The sequence below is a fragment of the Athene noctua genome, chromosome 2 (assembly GCF_965140245.1).
Source record: "Athene noctua chromosome 2, bAthNoc1.hap1.1, whole genome shotgun sequence".
NCBI classification, from domain to species: Eukaryota; Metazoa; Chordata; class Aves; order Strigiformes; family Strigidae; genus Athene; species Athene noctua.
Window position 1 is genome coordinate 10,034,610 of NC_134038.1, and position 23,032 is coordinate 10,057,641.

The window sequence follows — 23,032 nt, forward strand, 5'->3', positions numbered from 1 at the left end:
TGCAGAGCCTGTTCTCACCTAAAACAATTCCAAAATGAACATTGTTAATCAGGTTTATAGAGGACATTGGTAAAAATCGAAGGATACATAAGGCTCATCATTGCTGTAATATGTTCATTTACTATGATAAGGGTAAAAACTGTATTGCATCAGGCAGAAATATGGCCAGGCTACAAAAGAATGATTTTCTAAACTGATGTCTTCCCACTCCCAGATTCAAGAGTTAACGTCCTGCCTAATATTTTTTTTAACTCACCAGGCACACCAGTCTGTTGTGTAACGCCTTGTCTTTGGATTAAACAAAAAAATGATTGTACTTCTGATGGTGTCTATGTCAATGGTGTTTTACAGTGGTAAGTGTCAATGTATTTTTATGATTATTTGACATTTATGCCTAAATACTATTTTAAGTATGTACATTTGGAAACAATTCTTTAAAAGCACACTTTCTGTCCCCTCAAACCTGGTTGTTCAACATCCAAACGCACTTAAATAGGATTACCTATGGAGTACTTCTAAAACATATTTTCTCAGGTCTTGTAGTGAAGCAAGAAACATCTAGTGGGCTTAAAATTAAAACCAAAATATTGCAACTTCCCTTCTGCTAACATTTGGTCATTATTTAAGTCCTTTAGACTCCAAAAAAGTTACAAGTTACATATAAAGAGATTCTATTCATTAAATATATGTGTATTGCCTAAATACTCCATAGTATTGGAGTATTTAGTAGAATAAATTCTCCAAACCATTCAGTGCATCTGAAATATAACTCATGTTCATCTAAAGCTCCTCCTTCAAGTTTTACTATGAATATGTTTTTTACCTTCATATAGATCTTTAGATTTTATTGCTATCAGTGAATGAGCTTTCCAGTCACAGGGATGGGCAAACATTTCAAATTTCTGCAATCCCTGCTCTGGGTAGGAATATCATTACGAGTAGCAGTGTGTAGGCGAAGAGAAGGACTCTTAGAAGGTCTAACACCATTTCTGGTCACTCCATGGGGTTATTTCTAAAGGGAAAGGAAAGCTCAGGATTTTGGCATAGACAAAACTCTGCACTGACCTATTTCACCGGCTGCCTCTCTTCTAAGGGTTTTCATGCAATAGAAGTCAGTAAAGAAGCAGGTCTAACACAAAATACATGGGCTAAAATACATTGATGCTGAACATTAAGACTCCTACTACACAGAGTTATCAGTAAGAATATTAACATTTCCCACTGCAGTGATAAAGAATGTTAAAATACCTACCCTATTTATTCATAAAAAATAAAAGAGTATTAAAGGGGACTAAATTTTTCTGACATAACATTTGAAAGAGATTTTGCCCCAAACCTCGCAAGGCTATGCCACAGCTTTTAGATTCTTTTCTCTCAGCTAAGCACAATCTGAGCATAAAGATTTAAAATGCTACTATTTGGGGGGTTGGAGAGGATTATTGATTTATATTTATGTGGGATCTATTCTGCTGATCTCTGCTTTGAGACTGAAGCAGGTATCTGTGCATGAGCTAGCATCTTTGTGAGGAGCTAATGTGATTTACCTTGAATAAATCAAATAGGTTGAGTTTGCTGTACCCTGACTTTTCCTGGCACAATCAAGGTTTCTGCTCCCTGAGGATTATAATAGCTGTGTCCATGCCTTATATTATGACATTTTAATGGGTCATGTTTGCAAAAAAGAACTGGAGGGGCACTGATGTTTTTCTTGATGGGCCTTTTTCAGATAATACTTCAGAAAAGCATTGTGAGTAGCAACATCACAGACACAGCCCAGGAACATTTTTACATGTATCTGAATGTTGAAAGAAATTCTGTGGATAATGTATACAACTGGAAAGCCCAAGAGCTGATTTATCAAACAATTCTCCTCAGGACATGTGCCAAGTAATTTAGCAGGTTTTGAGAAAGGTGAGAGAAGTTGACCTCCCCAGAGTCTTCTGAGGTTTAAAGGATCGATTTTTGTAGTGCAATCTTTCACTGGATATACAGGGAATGATCTAGGACCAACAGACCTAAAAGACATGATAGCAAAAGAAAAAAAAAGATAATAATTAATCCAAAAATGTATTTTCTTTTTGTCCCACTCCCCACAATTTAAACAAATTTTAGCAGTCTCGTTAGCAAACATTGGTTCACTGATCTTGGCTTAGTGACAATTAGAAATATCATTCTTCATAATTCAAGGATTAGAAGAGCTAAAGGTTTACCAAACTGCTGTCCCTGTGGGAGAGATTTTTCTCCAGGGGAGCTTCAAACATTTATGTGTTAATTGTGTGCAAATTAAGTTTGCTGAGAAGAACTAAGTGCAAGTGAAGGATGCTGGAGCAATCATAACTTCCAGCAGTTCTGTAACGTGGCTTTATCGAGTCTCTCCTCTGTCTCATTTCAACTCAATGGGATTTTCATATTTTCCAAAACTTTGCTGAAAGGACTAAATTATCAACAGACACTGAGTTTGAGCCATGGTGTTATACAGTGTGTCAAAACCTGGCTCTAGATGCATTTGATAGAGCATGTCCTGGGAGAAAGATGTTTGTCATTGCAGGGCAAATACAGGCTTTAAACCAGAAATAAGGGGGAGATTTTCTTTAGCAAGCATGTGTACAAACGTTATTTATTTTGTAAGGCACACCATTATTTCACTTGAATCTGAACTCCTCATGGCTGTCAAGGTTTCAGCAGACTTGTTCCAGTTCTGTGGAAAGGCCAGCCTTTTTCAGGAGACCTTTTCTGGTTTGAGGAAAGCAATCTGTTCCCCTCAGACCTGCTGCAATGAAGGACAATGAAGGATGGATTGCTGTTCATCTAAAAGCTTTTATTTGTGACCAAGACTTTCAAGGAAAGAATAGCTTAAGAGGAAGCAGCTCTTACCCCGTATCCATATTCTGCCACTAAACTTGAGAAATTACTTGCTGGAGGCATATGACTGTTACCATGAACATCTTGGTCACCCCACAAAGTTGTAGACATCCTGAGAGGGCCCTTATATATGGCCTAAAAGAGTCTTATTTTTCCCCAATCCTTTGCTAAACATGGAGTTAAGCCTTATATTTAAAAACCCCACCACTCCACTTTACTCTCTTACGCTTGTATTTTTTGCAGGAAAATGCAACATATTAGCAAGATAACTCAGTTCTTTTCTAGAATCTTTTGTAGAAAAAATAGACAGCTTTCCTAATGCCAGTTATTCTAAGACGTAAGTTATGCCATGAATTTAACATTAGGTATTTTCATCAGTTTTTAGATTCTTGAGACAATAAACACCCTTGATTTATTACCTTTTTAAATTTTTTTTTAGAACAAAGGTCAAGCTTAAATAAATCCAAAGTTACATTCTCTTCTAAATCATACAGAAGAACAACGGGGAAAAAAAAAAAAAAAAAAAAGGAAGGGAGAGAACACTTATTAGATTTTTAGATAATTCAGGACATGGGAAACAAAAAATAAAAAGTGTGGAAAATATAACATGGCACCTTCAAAATGAAAAAGAGATAATCAAGTTAAGAAAAATAGTGATAGAAAGAGAGGCAATAAGGCAATAGGCAATAAGAACTCAGAAGAAACAAACCTCTTGACTTCAGATAATTGTGCTTCAAATAAGAGCACAGGGTTACAGAGTAGAAACATTCGGGACAATGAAAGTAATTGGACAACTAAAACAATTTTATACAATTGTACTGATTTATCCCAGTAAGTGCTACTGTTCAGAAAAGCACAGGAATACAAGGGTTAGCACAGCCTCACTAGCAATACCTCAGCTTAACAGAGGACTGATTTTTAAGCCGAAGTCAATGTGATTTACCAGTACACTTTTGGGCTTTTCTGGGTGCAGGTGGAGCTAGCAAGTGTTTCATGGCTTAGATAAATCAACTTGCTAGTGTAGGAAGGTATTCAAAATGCCTGCAGTGTATGTGTCATAATGAAGTGTATGTTGTGGGATTGTCCTTTTGTTTTTGTTATTATTTTTAAATCTTTTTCTTCTCAGATTTGTTTGCTGAGGTAGGTGGCCAAGAATTGGAGCCGCCAGCATTCCTGCCAGAGCTTCTTAACACACCTGAAAGAATCTTGAGTAAGAATGATTTAAGCTTTACTTTCTGCAATATTGCATAGCAGTGGGGAATCACTTGTACTCCAGAAACACTGCAGGAAGTGTGCTGTTAGCAAATAGCTAGTAACTCTTACCTCAAAATGGTTTAACAATTGAAGCAAAACCAGGGGCAGTCTGGGGTCAGTTCTTGTCATCTATTTTTTTTAAAAAGAAGTGTGGTTTCTTTATTTTTTCATTTAGGTAATGCCACATTCTTCAATGGTGTCTTTCAAAATGTGGAAAGTGTTGCATTATTTTTTGGTAAGTATTTGTTCCAGTTGTACTTGGGCACTGAATATAGATCCTCTGGAGTTAGCTTTTATATATACTGGAAAGGAACGGGGATTTTTGAGGCTGTAGATTTCCCCAAAGACTATTATAATACTAAATACTTCTGAGTGTCAAGCCTTGTTCAATCTCCCTGTGTTACTGCCTTGCTTACCTGGCTCACCTCCATTTACCATGCATTTTATGGCTGTTCTCTTTCCAGACTGCCTGGGTTCTCACTTCACCTGGTTACAGTCCATCTTCACTAACTTCCCTGCCCTGCTCAACTTTGTGAACAAAATGAAGTGTGTTACTGGTTTTTGTCCCAGGGATTTTGAGGACTATGGTTGCTCTTGCCGGTTTGAGACAGAAGGGCTCCCCATGGATGAAGCTGATGAGTAAGTCTTATCCATGAGATGTCCTCTTCTGCACTAACTGGCTGTCAGTGCCTTCATGCTCTGTTGACACAAAGCCTAACACTCACCTAAATGATTTAGTTGTGAAAAAATAGATTATTTACCCAGAGGGTAATTCAGTCCCACACCATCCGGCTCTGTTTAATCTAGTCATTACTCACTTGCAGCTTAAATATCTGAAGTGACCTACAAAAGATAACTTCAGCTCTGGTTTATCAGACCCATCCTGTGTTATTCCTACCTGCTGGTAAGCACTATCTTTTTGCTGGTCCAGCACCCCATACCAGTTGCCTTACAGCATGGCTTGGAAACAGATGAAATCAAGGTAGTCATAACCTACAGTGTGTGATGATCCACTTGCTTTTTTTTTCTCATAGCTTGGAGTGTCTCTTTATTTCCTCACACTTCAGTGTGTAAAAATACTCCCATCTTACGGATAAAAGCAGAATCCCACACACCTGAATACAACTCCACCAGTGCAACTCTGGTGGCACAGCTGTTTAAGCTGGTTACAAAGAGTGACCATTAATGTGATAGAATAAGTAAACACCATACCCATCTCCTTGACGTATCTTACCCAGAGGTCTCTAAATTCTGAACGGATCTTTGTGAACAAAGACTCATTCATTTCTTTGTACTGGGGAATTCTGTCTCACACTTAAATCAGTGCCAAAAACTGGAGGGCCTGTTAATAAGGTGAGTGGGAGAGCATTAACCTGAGCAGTTTAGTAGGTTTACAATCTTACCAAACTGTTGGTATTGGGATCTGTGTAAGGCACCAGCAATGTAAGCTCATAATGGACTATGATGAAAATGTTGGCATCTGAGGGGGATTTAAGCATCAACAGAACCAAGTTACAGCTAAGTATGACTTCAAGTGGCAGTTAGGAGGTTAAGTAGATCTTGCCCTGAATATCTGTGTACATGCTGAGGTTGTAAGACACCGGAGCATTCAGAGATGGAGAAGAACAATGTAGCTCAATGGCTCTTCCCAATATCATGCATTGGGAACAAAACCATCCAAACTCCACTCTGAGCTTTGGAGGAATACTGCCCCAGACCCTGACTAGGCTAGTGAGAAAAAGTCTAATTTCAGGACAGGACAGTCAAATGGCTGTTCACTTATACAAGCAGGAGATGTGAAAAGAAAATAAAAGAGAATCAAGATCCATCCATGCTTAAATAGAAAAAAGGTTTTCCAACAATATAAGGTAATGTATTAATTCCCTGAGTGAAGACAGCAATGGCTCAGAAAGGGCTAATGCTTATAGCTAGATGGAAATTAATCCATCCACTTTCCTGCATGGGACAGCTGGGAAAAAGATCTAAACCTGCTACTGGAAGAAAGCCATAAGTCTTCTTATTAAAGGTTTTCTGAACAATCGTGATGACATGCTGAAACAAGAGCTTGAGCCAGTTCAATGGATTGATACCTGAAGAACTGAGCACCTGGGCTTTCACTTCACTCAGCTTCATTTTAACACAGAACACATAAGTGAAGAAACAGCGGAATGATCTATCAGCTGTTTTGTCCTGAAAAACGTCTACAGGGTCACTTTTTGTTTATAAATTGCTTATCAGTCTTGCGGTGAGGTTTCTTTAGCAGCATGGCAACCTCACTGCAGTTTGCAGTAAATAGAGACTGATTATTGTTTCACCACTGACACAGAAATGCCCTTGATTCAAGAAAGCCTCCAAACAGGTGACTGCCACATGTCTTTCTCAGACACAGTTCCCACAGTGTTGCAATTTTTTCACTATCTTTATTTCTTAGAAAGTAGTTTTGCAAACCTTGGATTTTGTCACTGACATTTCTGCTCCATAAAGCAGGGCTGAACATCTCACTGTAGGTTTTTGTGGAAAGTGTTTGTGCTCATAAGACCAACCTTTTCTCATTTCCCAGAGTAGCTAATTGTCATATCTAAATTAGGAGCCTAGTCTACCTCCATAGTCCATGGGGAAAGAGAAATATGCCCAGAAGGCAATCCATGTTTTACAATCCCCTGCTTGCAAAAGGAAGGCAAGTAAATTTTCTGATTAATTGTTCCAGTATGTGTTGATGTAATTGTGATGCTCTAAACAAACAAGAACTGCAGGGAGTTTGTATTAGACTAATTCTGCAGTTAGAGGAGCTTTCAGCTGCTGACACCTCACTAGACCTCAGGCAGAGACAGAAGTGAGTCTTGAGACATTTCATCAGCTGCATGTTTAAAACCCCGTTCCTGATGGAGCTCACAAACTTCAGCCTTGCTTCTGAAACAAGGCACAGTAATGTTTGTGGTACAGAGGAACCTTCAGGCCCTCTCTGCTGAATGGTATTTGCCCTCACCTTTGTTGAATACATTCCTGCAGGCTCCTAGACCAGGTTAAAGCAGGGAGCAAAAGCACTAACAGGCAGCAGAGACACTGGAGTGAAAGAAATTGGGCTTTGAAAATTCATCAGGTGGGATAATGCTATTCATGAGCTCTGATCTGCTGCTGGCAATCTGAGCAAACCTCATCACTGATGTCTTTCACCAAGACTTGGACTGCTTCCCTGGTTTTGAGAACATATTAAACATTGTCATAATTATTTATTAATATAGTCAATTATTAAATATTAAATGCTTCCGAAATATAGGAAGTGAGACAGTGAATGCGTAGCCTAGAAGGGAACCTGCAAGGGACAGGTGTTTCCTACCTGCTTTGATCAGTGCAGGACTGCTTCTGTCCACCCACGAGTTCAGTGCATATGCAGGGCTGCGGGTGACGTGTAATAACACATTCACCGTGTCTTTAACAAAAATCCCACATGAGCTTAATTAAAATCCTTACATCATGATCACAAGTTTACCCTGCCTGGCAGCAGATGCTGGGTTTGAGTGTTAATGTTGTCTTTGCGTTTGACGTGGTCAAGACCAATGGCAATTCAGTAACAGAGCCCTGTTCTGAGTCTGTTTCTTTGAAATTAGGATATCTCAATCTAAATCTAACACCAAGCCCTTGTTTAATCTATGTAACAATTTTATTTGGGGTAAATGATTGCTGAACATTTTACTGGTGTTTCATTTATAGCTGATGTCAGCGCATACAGATGCTGCTATAATGTAAAAGTAAATGACTTGCCTGTTCAAGAACAGCTGAAGAGAAAAGAGGATTGATGAAGAGCTTGTTGTTCTGGTTTACTTTTCATTGCTATTCACAGCTAAAGTGGTCGTGCAGGCATTTGATGTTTGCATGACAGCAGGGGTGTAGGAAAACACAAGGTTTCCAACTGCCTTTATTGTTTGGTGGTGGATGAAAGCTGCTTTACTTCAGTGTGAAAAAATATATTTCGTGGTCCCTTCCCATGGCTAAATGGTGCATTTTAATTCTGATTGTTGCCTAGAAGAGAAAGTACAAGAAACAGAAGATAGCACTGCAGTGTTTAGTGTCAATGAGACACAGGGATGCACAATGCGTTGCAGAGACATTAACCCTCCATGAGTGCCAGGTTCTATATAGTTCTCCAAGTCTGCAATGAGAAAGGTTGTGGCAGGGCTGGAGCCAAGACCTCTAGAGTTGAGCCATGGGGCACAGTTTGGCAGTGAGCTGACAGTGCTGTGGGCAGATATTTGGGCGCTGATAGTGGATTTCTCATTTAAACTGCCTGTAGAGTCATTGTAAGAACTCAGATACTACAGCAGGACAGAAATGTAAGTGTGGTCTCCCACAGCACGCAGACCCGGTGCCACCTCTGAGTTTTGCATCCATCTGTACTTAACCCACTAGACTGTTCAGGGGAAAGCAATACTCAGCCTTTCTTGTGTCTAGGGACCACACTGAGGATCCCTTTTTCTCCTTTGGCATCTTTTGCATTCTTGTGTAAGAGCAACATGAAGGCATTGCAGTCTGATCTTGAACTGAAACTAAATTGTGCAAACTCCTTGTTTCTTCATTCTTTAAGATGCTGTTTCCAGCACCGCAAATGCTACGAGGAAGCAATAGAGATGGAGTGCGCATGGGACCCATCAAAGATTTCGACAGATGTCAGCTGCTCTACTGAAAACCTGACCTGTGGTAAGATTAACCTATCCCAAGAGCTTAATACTGGAACCTCACCATGACCAAGCCATATGTTCTCATCTATCTACCAAAAGTCATGTATAAATTAAGCAGAAAGCATCTCCACGTGTAGGTTTTTAAGGGTATAATTTTTCTGCTCAGGGGTGAATGGAAATAGGAATACACAGAGGCATCAAAGCCCAGCTAGGCAGGAAAATTGAAGTCAAATAACTAGAAACTTTTCAGGGCTTCTCTAAGCAGCAGCCTCTTGCTGACTTTGCAGGACCACTAAGCATTGATTGAGATATCTTCACATATCAGAAATGCAGTGGATACTGGGGAAAGACCTGAAAAAGAGTTCCCTTCTGAAGCTTCAAGGCCTGATTTTTATATAGGTTGAGAGATCAAATTCTTTGTTTGCAGGATCGTATACACTCCTCAGCTACAACAGTATCACTGACAAGGGCAGAGATCATGGTGTTGTAACAGAAGCTACTCCACACAATACTGGTACAGTCCTGGCAAATGTGGAGTGGAGATCTTTAATGCTTAAATACTTTTAATATATTTTTTCACAAGTATTGACTTTCAGAAAAGACTATATGCTAGAACACAATTCGATGATACCAGTAAAGAGGAGCAGAATCCCCAAACCAATATACCCTTACAGCTTGTTTAAGCAGCCATCTGATCCAATTTCCTTTTTTTTGTTTTAAATTTAACACATTTTTGCTATTTAGGCCAAACTATAAAGGTCCAAGTGTATTTAAACATAAATAGTGCTTTTTTAGCTCTTTCTATATTTAAAAATCAGAAAAGATTTTGTTCAAACTAAAAAAAAAAAAAAAAAAAAAAAAAGCAAGAACAAAATAATAATACCTCATTAAAAAAGGGAAACATAAGTGTGACAGCTCCAAAAGGTCAATGTTTTTTTGAAAATCTGAAAGGTAGGTTTTGAAGTGGGAAAAGAGTATTTGTTGGGAAACTTTTATATCCTTTATAAGGAGCAAAACACATCTTAGGTGAAAGGTTTGGCTTGTGGACTACGACTTCTTCAGGTTAGGAGGAATATTTAAATGAAGCCTGTGAAATGTCAGACTCGGTATCAGCTGGGTTAAGTTTTCCATGGAAAAACTACAGGCAGGAAAACACTGCTCTGTAGCCCTCACTACTCTGCAGGAAGAACCAGTACAGGCAAGATGTCTATTGCCAGCTGTGCCAGGCTGTATTGGATGACATTTCAAAAACAAATTGTGTTCTACTTGAAATTTGACTGTGTTTGATGTGAAGAAGCAAAGTATAAATATGTTTGCACTAACAAATACAGACACAAACCTTACAGGGAGGAAAAACCAGGAGGTGGAAAAGATATTTCAACAGTACCTTGTTTGGATTTTTATTTTATTCTCAGAGTCTGGGGATCCCTGTGAACAGTTCCTCTGCAACTGCGACAAAGATGCCATTGAATGCTTTGTGAACGTGCGTATTAACTCTTCCCTGAATGGGCTGGATATCGCCTTCTGTCCATCTCTGGTTACAGGTAATAATAAGGATCTCATTGACTGCCTCCTCCTGCCAGATTTTTCTCTGGCATTGAATTTGACCCAACAAGAATGAAACAGTAGCTGGGTGCTTTCCTGAACTAAATCTAGCAGTCTGTCTTATTCTCTGTTTCATGTGTCCTTTCCATTTACTGCTACTCAAGTGAACACCAAGAGAGATGAAGAAGGTGGACTAATTGCCATCCTGGAGCATGTCCAGGAGAGGTTACCAAGCTGGTGAGGGGGCTGGAGCACCCAATAAAGAGAAGGCTCAGGGGAGAATTTTTTGCTGTCCTCAATACCTAGTGGGGTGTGTAGAGAAGATGGAGCCCGACTCTTCCTGGAGGTGCACAGGGACAGAAAGAGGCAAGAGACACAACTGTAACATGCAAATTGCAGTTAGATATGAAGAAATATTTTTTTCAGGAGGCTCCTGCCAACCCTGTGAGGCTCTTGCCAACCTGAATGCATGGGTGACACTTGGGTTGATTAGTGACCCACTGAGGTCACTAGCAGGAATGCCAAACCAGAGATATTGCTAGCTCATATTTCCTCTTAAATCATGCAAAAACTAGCTGGAAAGGCAAAAATAGACCCACTCTGCTCTGTTACTTGGCTTCCATCTTGGAAGGACAAATCCTTTCTAAAGATGAAGGGGATATTTATCTCCATTGTCATACACTGATCTGTGCCCTGAAGCTGAAATTACAGCCTTGTAAGACTGAATACCTGTCCTGTGGGAACAGGGCTGGATAAAAACTTAATTCATATGGATTGCAATCAGAGCATGGCAGGGGGAGAACCTCTGAACTCCCAAGTGGAGACACACATGAAAAGGCAGTGCTATTTTTTCTAATCCTTTGGCTCATATTCACACACCCCAGAGCTAAGGACAGATATACACATCTGTATCGACCTCTGGATTCATGTACCCCCCTCATGAATAGGTCAAAGGAGAATAAAATGGCACAGGAAAGTTTGCATCAAAGCCAGAAAATTGTTTCACGTAAGCCAGTAACCTTTCACTGGGATCCGGTGGCTGTAATATAAAAATGGCAGTTCCAACACATTATAAATAAAGGGGGAATTGTTAGGTGCTAACAGGAAAATCGTGCTGGCTTTAGCACTGCTGATAAAGAATCAGTTTTATCTTACTGAATACCTCCACTAATTTTAGACTTTTGTTATATTTCTTAATAAAAAAAAAGAACCCTTTGAATGAAACATGCTTATTTAATGTTTACTAATGTTATTATCTTTCTGTGTAGCTGTTCTGTTCAGTTCAGACTGAAAAAAAAAAATCCTATCTGGCAAATTTCTAGGAAAAAGATTTTGGCAGATTCTTTATTACAGAGGAAAATTTGAATGAAAGGGGAATCTCTTTGCCTAAATCTTTGTTTTAATAAGAATAAATTCAATGAACTCCTGATCTGTACTGTTCAGATTAAACAATGACAACCCCCCTTCTCATGATTTAGTCTAAGCTTTCTTTTTTACAGAAACAACCAGCAAGAGAGAGCTAGCAACACTTCACACAGACGGTATGTCGTTATCTCTAATTCTTTGATTGGAGTATATTAAATTGAGACCAATTTATACTCAGAAAAATAACCCGAGTATTTTAGAAGCTACAAATGCTTTTCGGAGAAGCAAAGACAAGTTTTACTAAGAGGTCAAAATATGAAAGATAGAGAAAAAAGCCTAAGAAATCAAAACACCATTTTTGTGCCAAGCTTTTACGCAGGTGCACAGGAAAATTTCAGCCAAATGACTCCTTTTTCTGAGAAGGAATTCAGAAGAGAACCCTGAATCTCATTTAGAAATAATATGAGAAGAAACACACTAAAAGCAACTGAAAAATATTTTCAGATGGATCCTTTTCTATTTACATGCACTTTTAAGGCCCTGCTTCAACAAGGTTCCGAGCCAAGTGCCTGGATTTAAACATCTAATTTTTCTGTTTAAAAGCTTAATTGTTATCTTCATACCTTCACTATAGGTCATGCATCTAAATGCCTGCTGAAAGAGAATTTTAAAAATGCTGATTGCTAGCCAATTTCTCTTGTTTAGGTTGAAACTATGATAGAGTCTGAGGGATTTTTTTTTTTATTCTACTGTATGTTGCTGAGTAGAATTTAGTATCAGTAGTGAATAAATATTAGAGTAGGATTTTAATAGTGTTATTGTAATAATCAGTAATTAGGTTTGTATTTGCTATATTTATATAATAACTGTACAAAAAGCACAGCAGTAGTAATATTTAGAAATAAGTTCCATTCTGATGACTCTGATCCTGTTATGCCAAGATCCTGTCTGATAAGCATCCCAAAGGCATGACTCTCTGGAGTAAAAATGCTTTTATTTTTGCAGAATTCCTTCATCATGGGACTGACAAAACACAGGCTGCAACTGCATCCGTGGAAGAAGGTTTGAAACTTACAGTGCAAAAGGCACTCTTTTCAGCTCCCAAAAGCTGAAAGAATGAAATACAAGAATAAGCTTTTTGAGTTCTTTCTGCCCTTCTAAAAGCACTGATATAAAATAAGATACAAAGTTTTGGTGATCGAATTCAAGATTGAATGGGAAGGTACAATTTTTTCAATTTGTTCATGTGATGTGTTCAAATGGTGTTTACAGTAAGTTTCCCAAGGGTTGAGAATGAGCACTCTACAACAAAACCTGTTTTCACCCAAACAGACTTTTTTTTTTTTTTTTCCCCTGGGAACACAGGTGGCAGCAGATGAGCTGTTTGGCAGAGACTTCATGTGTGGGTGCCAACCACTGGACCCACAGCCAATTGCATATCCGTTCTCTTTAAAGAGACTTTTAATTGTACAAGACCAAGTAGTATCATGAGGAAAAGCTGAGCATGGTTTGTTGCAAATGAGCCAGCAGTTTGGTGGCTTATTTATTGCAATATAAAGATGCAGGTTTAAGTCCCTCTCAATCTGGTGCCCCTTGGTGAGTTCATAAACCACAAGATCAAGTGGTTCTTCTGACAATCTTCATTATTTTTCTGCTACAATCAATAGCTATCTTATTCTGGAATAGATGTTTGTAAATTCTCATTGCTGCTGTATGAGAAAACTATTCTCTTCCTACCTGCATAGTGTGCACTACAACACAAGAGGCCATGGACAGAAGTCATCCAAAGCCCTGGGTGGCTCTGGGAGGGCACACCTAGTGAGGGCCAAGTCATATCGTAGTGAAATAGAGAAGGAGACCAGTCTTGGACTACCCATTGTCCAATTTACAGAGGTGGAAAGTTGCACTTTTTGAGAACTTGAGAACCTGGTTTCAATCTGTAGTAGTGTGATCCTCTGTGTTTCTCATAGTGGGCCACTGCTCTAAGCATGAGTCTGGAAGAATGAAAAACCATATGGAATTTTTTTTTTTTCTTCTTTTTTTTTTTTAAAAAAAAAAAAAAGTAACTATGCTTCAGACTTTAACAGTTTTTTTTTTTTAGTTTATTTTTTTAAAAAGTGCCACGTGCACAAATGTACCTGCCTGAAAAGGCTTTATGCCAAGTGTAAGTGCTGGCTGCTCCTTCATACCTCTCCTGTATTATTAAGGTGGGTTTTTTCACCAGATCTTTCCTGTTCTCACTTAACAACAGCTCCAATATTGGTTAATGTTTTTCTGGCTATTTCTGGAAGGCTTGGTAATAGAAAACTAAGAACTCCTGAAGGAGTGAGTGCACTTGTATTTGCACATTTGTAGCAATCTCTTACTTCCCGAAAAAAAAAATAAATTATTTGTGCTCTCTAAAGAGGCATAGTTCATAAGGCCCAATGTACTACCAAGGGATAAAAACCTGTTTTAGGAATTTTAGAAAGCTGAAAATGTATCATAGATAACATATCTAGTCAGGCTTTGAAGGAAACATTTGGAGAACCACTTACCATTAAGTAATTTTCTCCCCATTTAAGCCTAAAGGTGCTTCACCATTGACAACTGTGGGAACTGCATTATATAAAAGCTAAGCACTCAGAAACTCATTCAAAGGCAAAGACATTCTTCCTCACACTACAACATCCTAACAACACACAAAAAGATGCAGAGATGATTTTTATTTTTTGATAATTTGATAGCTATATTTATAATTTAGCAAAAAGCAGCTGATAAATGAAAATCATTTTATCAGGTAAAGAAATACATTGGGGGGTAGAGAAATATGCCCATCCATACTTGACTTTCAATGCAGGCAAACACAAGGTGTTCATGAGAAGTGTGGAACCTCTCTGTGCACAACAGTGAGATTTTAGACCTAATCCTCTTTAGTGTATTTGCTTGTCAAATGGATTTAATATTGAATTTGCCACCTCAGTCATATTTATGCTGCTTCTTTGTTCGTGTAAAGCACATTATTTGAATTCAGCAATAAGATTATTGTATCAGCATCACTTTGTCTAGAACAATCAATGCACTGCCGAGAAAAACAGGTAAATCTTTATACATGAAATGCTGGGGTCTTCTCGCTTTGCTGAAAAAGCCCTTGTCAGCAGCTTGACTTTTCATAAGACTCTGTGCTGGCAACTTGCTTTCTCAGTTTACATTTTCTGTCTTCAACAGTGATTTCTTCTGAGCCCAGTGAGATGGTCCTGGGGACTTCCAAAGCCAAAGGTAAGAGTCTGATTATACTTTTGTTGATGAATCACGCGATTGAACTCTAGGTGAAAATGGATTTTGGTCTGTGAAGCTCTTTGGTGTCACAGTTAAAAATCTGCAGCACAGGATTTCTGAATAATAAATCTAGATCTTCTGCTGACTTGCACACCCTTCAGCAAATCACTTTGTTTCTCCTAATTACCCTCTTTATAAAACAAGGCTAATAGTGATGTTTGGTTAAGCTTTATGACGTTTTCAGTAAAAGTCACTCCAGAAACGCACTGCAGAAATACAGCAGGTAGGTCACTACCATGATGCCTCTGTTTTTTGTACAGTTACCACAAGGGACCACAGAGGTACAGCTCCTGCTACCCCCATCCTTTCAAAAAAAGGTCAGTGACACTCAGCTTTCCTTCTTCTTTGACTGACACCGCAGTACTTCATCTAAAAGCATCACAGTTAAAAATTCATGCGTGGTGACAACAGGGCTGCCAGAGAAACAAATTTAGATCAAGGTAAGATAGCAAAACCATAAACAATAAAATCAGACTGAGAAGTATTAGCTGTTCGTTGCCTCTAGCCACTCATTTATGCTTCTCATCCAAGCATTTGTGAAAACCTCTTCACATAACGCTTTCCAATGTAATGGTTGGTCCTTTAAATTGCATTCATAGCAACTGCTGCCAGAAGGGTTTATTTTGATTTTCTCTCTTCCTTTATTATACAGAATTTCATGGAGTTCTTTCCCAGTCTAAAACGTATTTCAGCTTTTGCAGTTGTTACTGCTTTGAGCACAGCCACACCAGTAGCTATAGCTAGAAGTGGAGCACCTTGGTAGACTTGGAAGTTTTCAGTGGCCCCTTTTAGAAAGGATTGTTCAGGCAGCCTGAAATGCACCAGAAAAATGTCAAGGAACACTGAATATGGAGAGTAGAAAATAGTAATTTTTAAACTCTGATTACACTTCTGAACAGTATCCATGTCTCCCATCTCAATACAGAAATTTGGCATTGCTCTACTAAGCACTGGTCAAAATCCCTACATCTTCTTCTCCGTTAACTTGAACGTACCAGAAAATCTGTGTGTTGTGCTACAGGTCTCCATAGCTCCGGGAAGATAACTCTGTAATGTCTATTCTTAGCTAAGTGCAGAATTTCCCAGACTCCAGTTTTATTTTTTATATCAGGAATCACTTTCATTTGAACACAACACTGTCAAATAAAGCAGCATGAAATGTGCACCTTGCTGAGGTATTAAGACTAGTGTGCTGCTATTGATCCCTTTCTGCAACCTTTCATGGGCTTTGTTGTGTTCTTAGCAGTACTTTCATTCTTTTAATCTGTTCTCTTATCCCATGAGAGGTTATTTTCAACATACTATAAAACCAAAACATCAGAGGGACAAATTTAATGAATTTGAGTTTAATCCAATTAATAAGTTCAGCCAAGGAATTCAAAAGGAAAGGCTTCAAAAACGTGGAAACACACGTTCACTAGTATTTTCAAAGTATTTTGTTTGTGAAATGCCACATTCTTCATATTGATGTTTAGAAAAAAATAAACCATTTGATTTCCATTTGATAAGTGTTTTCATTTACAAGTTAGCTTATACAAAAAGGTTAAAAAGGATGTTAAGTAATCCCCAAATTAAAGAATATATTTATCCTCAACAATAAAGCTTCAAATAATCTAAAAATAAATACCAATTTAATTTTTAAGATAAAGAATCTCCTTAAATTTATGTTTCTATTCAACATCAACTTATTTTCCCCTTGATATTTCCTTGTGGTTACAACATAGTAAATCCTTCAGTTTCTCAGGTCTGCATCAGCCATATAACTTTTTGCATTCACTAATGTTGCTCTCAGTTTTGGTAACCTCATGTGAGCTGACACTTTTTTTTAAGCAATTTGCTCAGAAAATTGCATCTCATGACATCTCACCTGCACTTCATCTCTCAGTGTGGCTGAATAAACAGCAACCCCTGTTATTTTCAGCAACTGGCACAGCTCCTTACCTCAGTATGCAACTCACTATAAAATATACAAAAAGAATCAGCAGTTAAACTGGTCATATTTAACCAGTGTCTTTCCTTCTGAAAGACAAGATTTGTGAAGAAATTCAGAGTGTGGATTCTCTTTGCTTTAAAATTTTCATCTTAAATGTTTTTTTCTCTATGACCATCAATTCACACCAGTTCTGCCCGAGGATATTACTCTGACCATCTATCTAAAATGAAAATCTCAATGTTTATTTTGCATGTCTTCTCCTGATTTCCTCTTTCTGCTTATTCAGAAGAGGATGGATTTATGGAAGCTGTGGTCCCAGTGGAGGAGATAACCACCTCCCCAACCTCATTCCTTGGAGATATTAACTCAATGCAAGCCAAAATTGTCCCCACCGAGAAGACTCCTGCAGGCACATCTGCAAAGACCAACGGAAAAGGCAAGTAAAAACTGAATTAAACCTCTTCCAATTTACAATATTACCCTGTACTGTAAATTCAGGATTCAGCATTTCTCATGGATATGTAAAATAGCACTATTTTCTCCCTAAATCTGGACAGGTTACACAGAATATAGGGTGCCCAACACTGCACTGGAAAGGGGTGTTCACTGTCAAACACTGACCACAAAACGTATCTAACCATTAATGAACGGTCTTGTAACTATGAATTAAATTAATGTTAGAAGACTACCAGTTGATTATTGTTCAGAATATGCATTTTTGGACACGTTAGTGAAAGAAGAGTTGATGCTACCTTTGCAAGTCTAATATATGTATATGTTGTCTTCAGAGACAAGTCCTGCAAGGGGTGGCCAGAGCACAGCTTCCTCTGGCATAGCTCTGGAACTGGTATTGTCTGAAAGGGGACCCAATGAACCTGCAGGAAAAGGTAAATGAAGTTGTTTTGTTTTTTTTTTTTTTTCCCCAGTTATATCTAATGAAATATTCAGCTACCTCTATCTTAAAAGGTAGGTGTATATTACGTATAAAGATTATAGTTATTCTAAACCAGTTAGACAAGTACATATATATTGCTATTTATAAGAACAACAGGAGATGCAGTCATCTGCAAAAGCTTCCGACAGTTTAACCTCTTCCACCAATGTGCGATCATTAACACTTACAAAACTATTTATGATTAGGTTGTAAGTATATTTTTCATACAGTACAAGATCTAAAATGAACTCTGTGAATGTTTCCCCTTGCTTTAGTTTTCAGTGAGTTAATCATGCCTTTAAGTTACTTTGTTTTACGAGCAGCAGAAGCAATAAAAGGAACTTCCCCTGCTCCTCACTTTGACCTGTTGCCAAAGTCTTGCCAGATTCAGCCTTTTTCCCACCATTTCTGATTTTGTTCCAACTCCTGCTCAGAGTTCACCAATGTTCCAAGACATTTCAAATCTTTCACTGCTGTAAATCTACACTCAGACTGTCCCATCCATCTTGTTAGACTTCCCAGGGGGGAGAAGCAGTCCCAGAACTGGAAAAGAGCAGACATGAAGAATCAATCCAGCCTTCCATCAAATTGAAATATTCGATCGTACAATATCAGTTTTTAGAGAGTGCACGTCGGTGCATGAACCTGAGAATCGTTTTTAGTGAAGTAACATGAGTGAGCAAAGACCCAAGCAGGTACATGGGCAGAATTTCCTATTGGGAGGAAGTAATCCAGGGTTTCCCCTGGAAGAAGAAGAGACCGTCAGTCTAGAGCTGCAGAAAGGAAGATAGAATTACTCATGGAGGATGCACAGGGAACAGAAACCTTTCCTCTCTCTCCTGCAATTCTACTGTCGGCCCCTTCAAGTCCTTCCCCTGGCAAAGTCCCAAAAGAAGCCCTCTTGACATTTTTTTTACTGATATGGAGCACAGTCATCTCTCAAATCTTTGGCATAATTCACACAGTATCAGTTCTTCCTGAGTGGGTAAGCCACAGAGTCATTACTGTTGGGATATGGAGATGCCTAAAATTCATCAGCACAGTAACCATTATGACAGATTGCTCCTGCATTTGGGCTGGGGATATCAAGCCCAAACTGTACTATGTTTAAATCCAGAACAACATAGTCAGTGCCCAGCTGTCACTCCAAGCACAAGAGGTTAGGGTTTTGAATAACCAAGACAGAAACTACTGAATACTCAGCTCGGTTTGAATATTCCAGAAGAAAAAAATAACTATGAAGGATTGCCAAGGATTGAAAATTACTCTCATTGCGATCCAACTGATTTATATCTTCATAGGGATCTCTGTCTCCTTTAAATATTTCCCTCCCCCCTTCTGCTGTCTTGCTCAGTAGTATTCTAAGAGCCATAGTTCATGGGCTTGAGCAATAATATAGAAATAGTAAAATCTTGTCCTCAGAAGTTTCTGATAGCTCTGAAAATAATTCTATCATCACAGGAGAACCCCCAGCCTGTGAAAACATGGTGTGCCAAATAACATTTTTTGCTTTATAGTATGTGAGCGATTAACCCTTCTGCAAGAGAGAGGAGATGGAAGAGTGAAGAGGGAGCTGCCCCAGCTAGGAGAAATGCTGTTCTGTTTAACTGAGCGATGCCCAGAGGAATTTGAGTCTTACGGCTGCTATTGTGGCCAAGAAGGAAGAGGTTATCCTGCTGATGCGCTGGACAGGTCTGGGCTCTTCTATAATCTGCCATTAACTGTGGGTATTATTGGGGTGCCTATGGACCAACAAAGCTCAGTGTACCTTCTGTTGGGCCTTGTATAGCTACGTATTGGTAGTCAGGACACATTGGAAAAAAACCCCAAAACTATTTAAAAACACTTAAGTACTTAAAACATGAAATACTCTAATGTCACTGAGACACATTCTATTACTGCATGTTTTGGAGAGGATTTACTAACTCAAAATAAGAATGAATGATGGGAGGTAAGAACAGCAGAAGGAAGAGTATATGAAAAGAGATGAGGGTAAGGGTTGCCATGAGATTTGGTTAAGAGGTGATTTGGAAAGTGATTTATGAAGAGAAGTGTTAACACAGGCCTATGCTGCATTGTCCTTGAGAGAGAGAGTGGAGCCTGAGTGCAGTACTGCCCAAGCTGCAGCCCAGAGACCTGCCGCAGCCGCCTGTGTGCTGTCACCGTGTGGCTGACAAAGAGGAGGAATTCTGGAGTAAGGCAGAGAATTCGATCAAAGTAAAGCAATCTCCTCCAAGAGTGTTGCATTTACAACTAAAAATCTCTCCCTGTGTGGAAGCTCATAATAGTTGTGGCCACATCAAGTCTAAGTGTAGCACTTAGTATCCAGCACACACAATTTTCCTACACTTGCACACATATAAGACTGCCTGCGCATGACAAAATAGGCTAGATGAAGGCTAGTCAAGGCTCTGGCTATCATAGTTTTCAGAATTTCAGCCAATAATATTTGAACACTTGAAGACACTTCTCACAGCAGATTAGTTCACAGTTACAACTGCAATTATATGTCTTAAATTAAATTAAAACAACCCCCCCGAAAAAACTACAGCACTGTTAAACTTATGATACCAAAGGAATAAGGAAGGAGGTAGTGAAAGTGCAGACAGGTATAGGACGAGACTAGGAACAGTTTGGGTTGTTTTTCTTCTTTATGGAAAAGATTTTTTCATTATATGAAACCTAAAATTTCTCAGTTTTAATGGGCATTAAAAATAAAGAGATAAAATAATTGTGAGTACTCTGTGATGCAGGAAGATATTTTTCATTTATATCTACTGTTTATTTTAGGTGTTGCTTCTCTCATCACTGTTGTATGGAACAAGTTAAGAAACTTGGATGTCAGGCAGAAAGAAGTTCAAGATCTGAAGTTGTATGTTTTGATCATAAGCCAAAATGTAAGTTTGTGTTACAGGAAATTTCTCATGTCCTGATGACAGTGTATCAAAGCATTACAGACTGAATGCCATCATGTCTGTGAGCTGCTAGACCTGAGTATGTAGACAGAAAAATTTGGCTTACAAAATGTTAGCAATTTTACTGTAAACCTGAGCATTTTCCTAGTTGAGATAATGGTTATTTTACCACAGTGCATGATGTGATAAAATTACATTAAGGCATTTTATGATTGAGACAGAATTCAGCTCTTAGTGTGTTTACATTCACACATTCAGCTTAAGCCAGTCAGAACTTCAGCTGCCCAGCACGTTGGTGTCAGGCTTATATTTAGATGACTAAAGGTGAAATTAGAGATCAAAATTCAAGGCATATTTGAAAATTTTATTTCCCAAAGCTCATCTACCTATGGCAAATTACACATCGACTAATTGTAACTGCTTTCAAACATTAATCCTGACACTTCTTTTTAAGGTATTGGTTGGAGCATGTGTGAGAAACTACTATGTGATTGCGATAAGACAGCGGCCGAGTGCATGGCTTCTGCCTTCTTCAATGAAAGCCTTAAGTTTCCACACAGGCAAGAGTGCCAAGAGGGAAAAATCTTATGTCAAAGAGACCCTTATGAAAGACCTTCAACAGGCACAGAACCAGGCCCCGGGATTTCCAGCTCCGAGGAGAGCAGTGAGGAAGAAGGTCCACTGTGGAGCGTATTAAGAAGAGCGAAGAGAGAGACACACCATCCCACTGGAAACTCCAGGACTGTGCAACATGAAGGCAGATAACCAACCACCACCACCACCACGCACTTGAGAACGGCACGGAGACTTTCAGAGTTGGCCATTGTGTATTTCACTTTTTCTTATCACTCTACACGCTCCCTTACGCTTTCCAGCACAGAAATGACATAATCATAGACTAGGTATTAAATGTTAGACTGTATAACTCCTTACCATAGTAAAGTTGGCACTATGGACCATCTATTTAGGTTAAATATTACCTTAAATAATTGTTTGACAGTATTCTGTAGAATTTAATTCGATTTCCAAGTAAAAACTGTTCTGATCAAAGACTGATTTTTGTTAACTGTGTAGTTGGTTCAGGCTGGATTTTGCTGATGGTGGCTAAGTATTTCAGGTTTTTAATCAAACCAATCTGCAACTATTCCAACTCATTTTGCAGACATTATTCCTTTACTGAGCTTAGCACAAAACACCCAAAAAAAAAGCTAAGGGAATTACATGAAAACGAGTTCCTTCCTCCCTTTTTATCTAACTGCAATTTTCAACTCGCAGAGTTTCTGCTGGTCAATCAGAAGATGACAGTAAAAGACACATCCCTTGCCCCAAAGCTGTGTACTATGCATGGTTATCTTCAGAGAGATTTCAGGATGATAAAGGGAATACATTTAAAGGTTCTGCTTCCTGGAATCAATTAAAACTATTGTATTCTGAAGTATGTAATGTAAAGCTGTAATAGTGCTTTTTGCTTTTTACTGAACCCAAGTTTTTTTGCTTTTATCTTTTTTTCCAAATTCATCACTAATAAGGTTCATCACTTATCAGACAACAGGACTATGAAAGGATATGTGTATGCTTTTACTTGATAAAATGCAAATTTAGACTATTCTTTGATCATAAAATTTACCCTAAGAAATAAAATTACTAGAACGTGACTACCAATAATCAAGCTAAACCACAATAAAACCCAACTAGGGACAAAATCACTAGCAAGCTCATTACTTTGTTATGAAATGTACACAAAGATATAATCTCTATATGACTTTATAGTTAGATTTTAGTTGTATAGCACACAAATACACAGCTTTAACCCAGAAGGTGACACCCAAAATGTCGTATAACATTTTATACAGTGGGATTACTTATACTTCCATACTTCTGCTGAGCATGTGTTTGCAAAATCATAACCATACTAATAAGGGACTTCCTCTGTAAGCACATCTAGTTGTAAGGGTAAAGGTTTGACTTCTTGATCATAAGCAGTCATATAATTTTTAACTTGACTGACCATTCATCTGTTGATCTGACATGACTGACGTTATGCTGTGTTTGCATCACTCATGAGAACTTCTAAAAGTTAGATCGGTGATTTCCATTCTTTTAGTCAGCTGAGTCATAGTGGTGTTCCTTTGTCTTATTCTCTTCAACTGCCTCCCTGACCCCTAGTGCCATATTTCACCCCCTAGGAAGCACTAAGAGCACTTCACTCTCACCAGCAGTTTTCCCACTG

The 23,032-nt window shown here is 38.6% G+C and overlaps 1 protein-coding gene across 1 annotated transcript; it reads left to right on the forward strand.

Moving 5' to 3' along the window:
• The first annotated feature begins 307 nt into the window (after nucleotides 1-307).
• Nucleotides 308-21,873, forward strand: OC90 (otoconin 90). Its single transcript, XM_074897576.1, has 15 exons — nucleotides 308-342; nucleotides 2,371-2,380; nucleotides 4,003-4,072; nucleotides 4,292-4,351; nucleotides 4,581-4,755; nucleotides 8,699-8,811; nucleotides 10,208-10,336; nucleotides 11,837-11,878; nucleotides 12,708-12,764; nucleotides 14,910-14,960; nucleotides 17,243-17,389; nucleotides 17,742-17,840; nucleotides 19,405-19,579; nucleotides 20,678-20,784; nucleotides 21,257-21,873. The coding sequence occupies exons 1-15, from the start codon at nucleotides 308-310 to the stop codon at nucleotides 21,565-21,567; spliced, it is 1,581 nt and encodes a 526-aa protein (XP_074753677.1). The 3' UTR covers nucleotides 21,568-21,873.
• The last annotated feature ends 1,159 nt before the right edge of the window (nucleotides 21,874-23,032 follow it).

Coding starts and splice junctions, on each gene's coding strand:
- OC90 (XM_074897576.1), top strand. CDS start 308: ATGATTGTACTTCTGATGGTGTCTATGTCAATGGT. Junction 4,352..4,580: donor AAGTGTTGCATTATTTTTTG/GTAAGTATTTGT, acceptor TTCTCTTTCCAG/ACTGCCTGGGTTCTCACTTC. Junction 10,337..11,836: donor CTGTCCATCTCTGGTTACAG/GTAATAATAAGG, acceptor TCTTTTTTACAG/AAACAACCAGCAAGAGAGAG.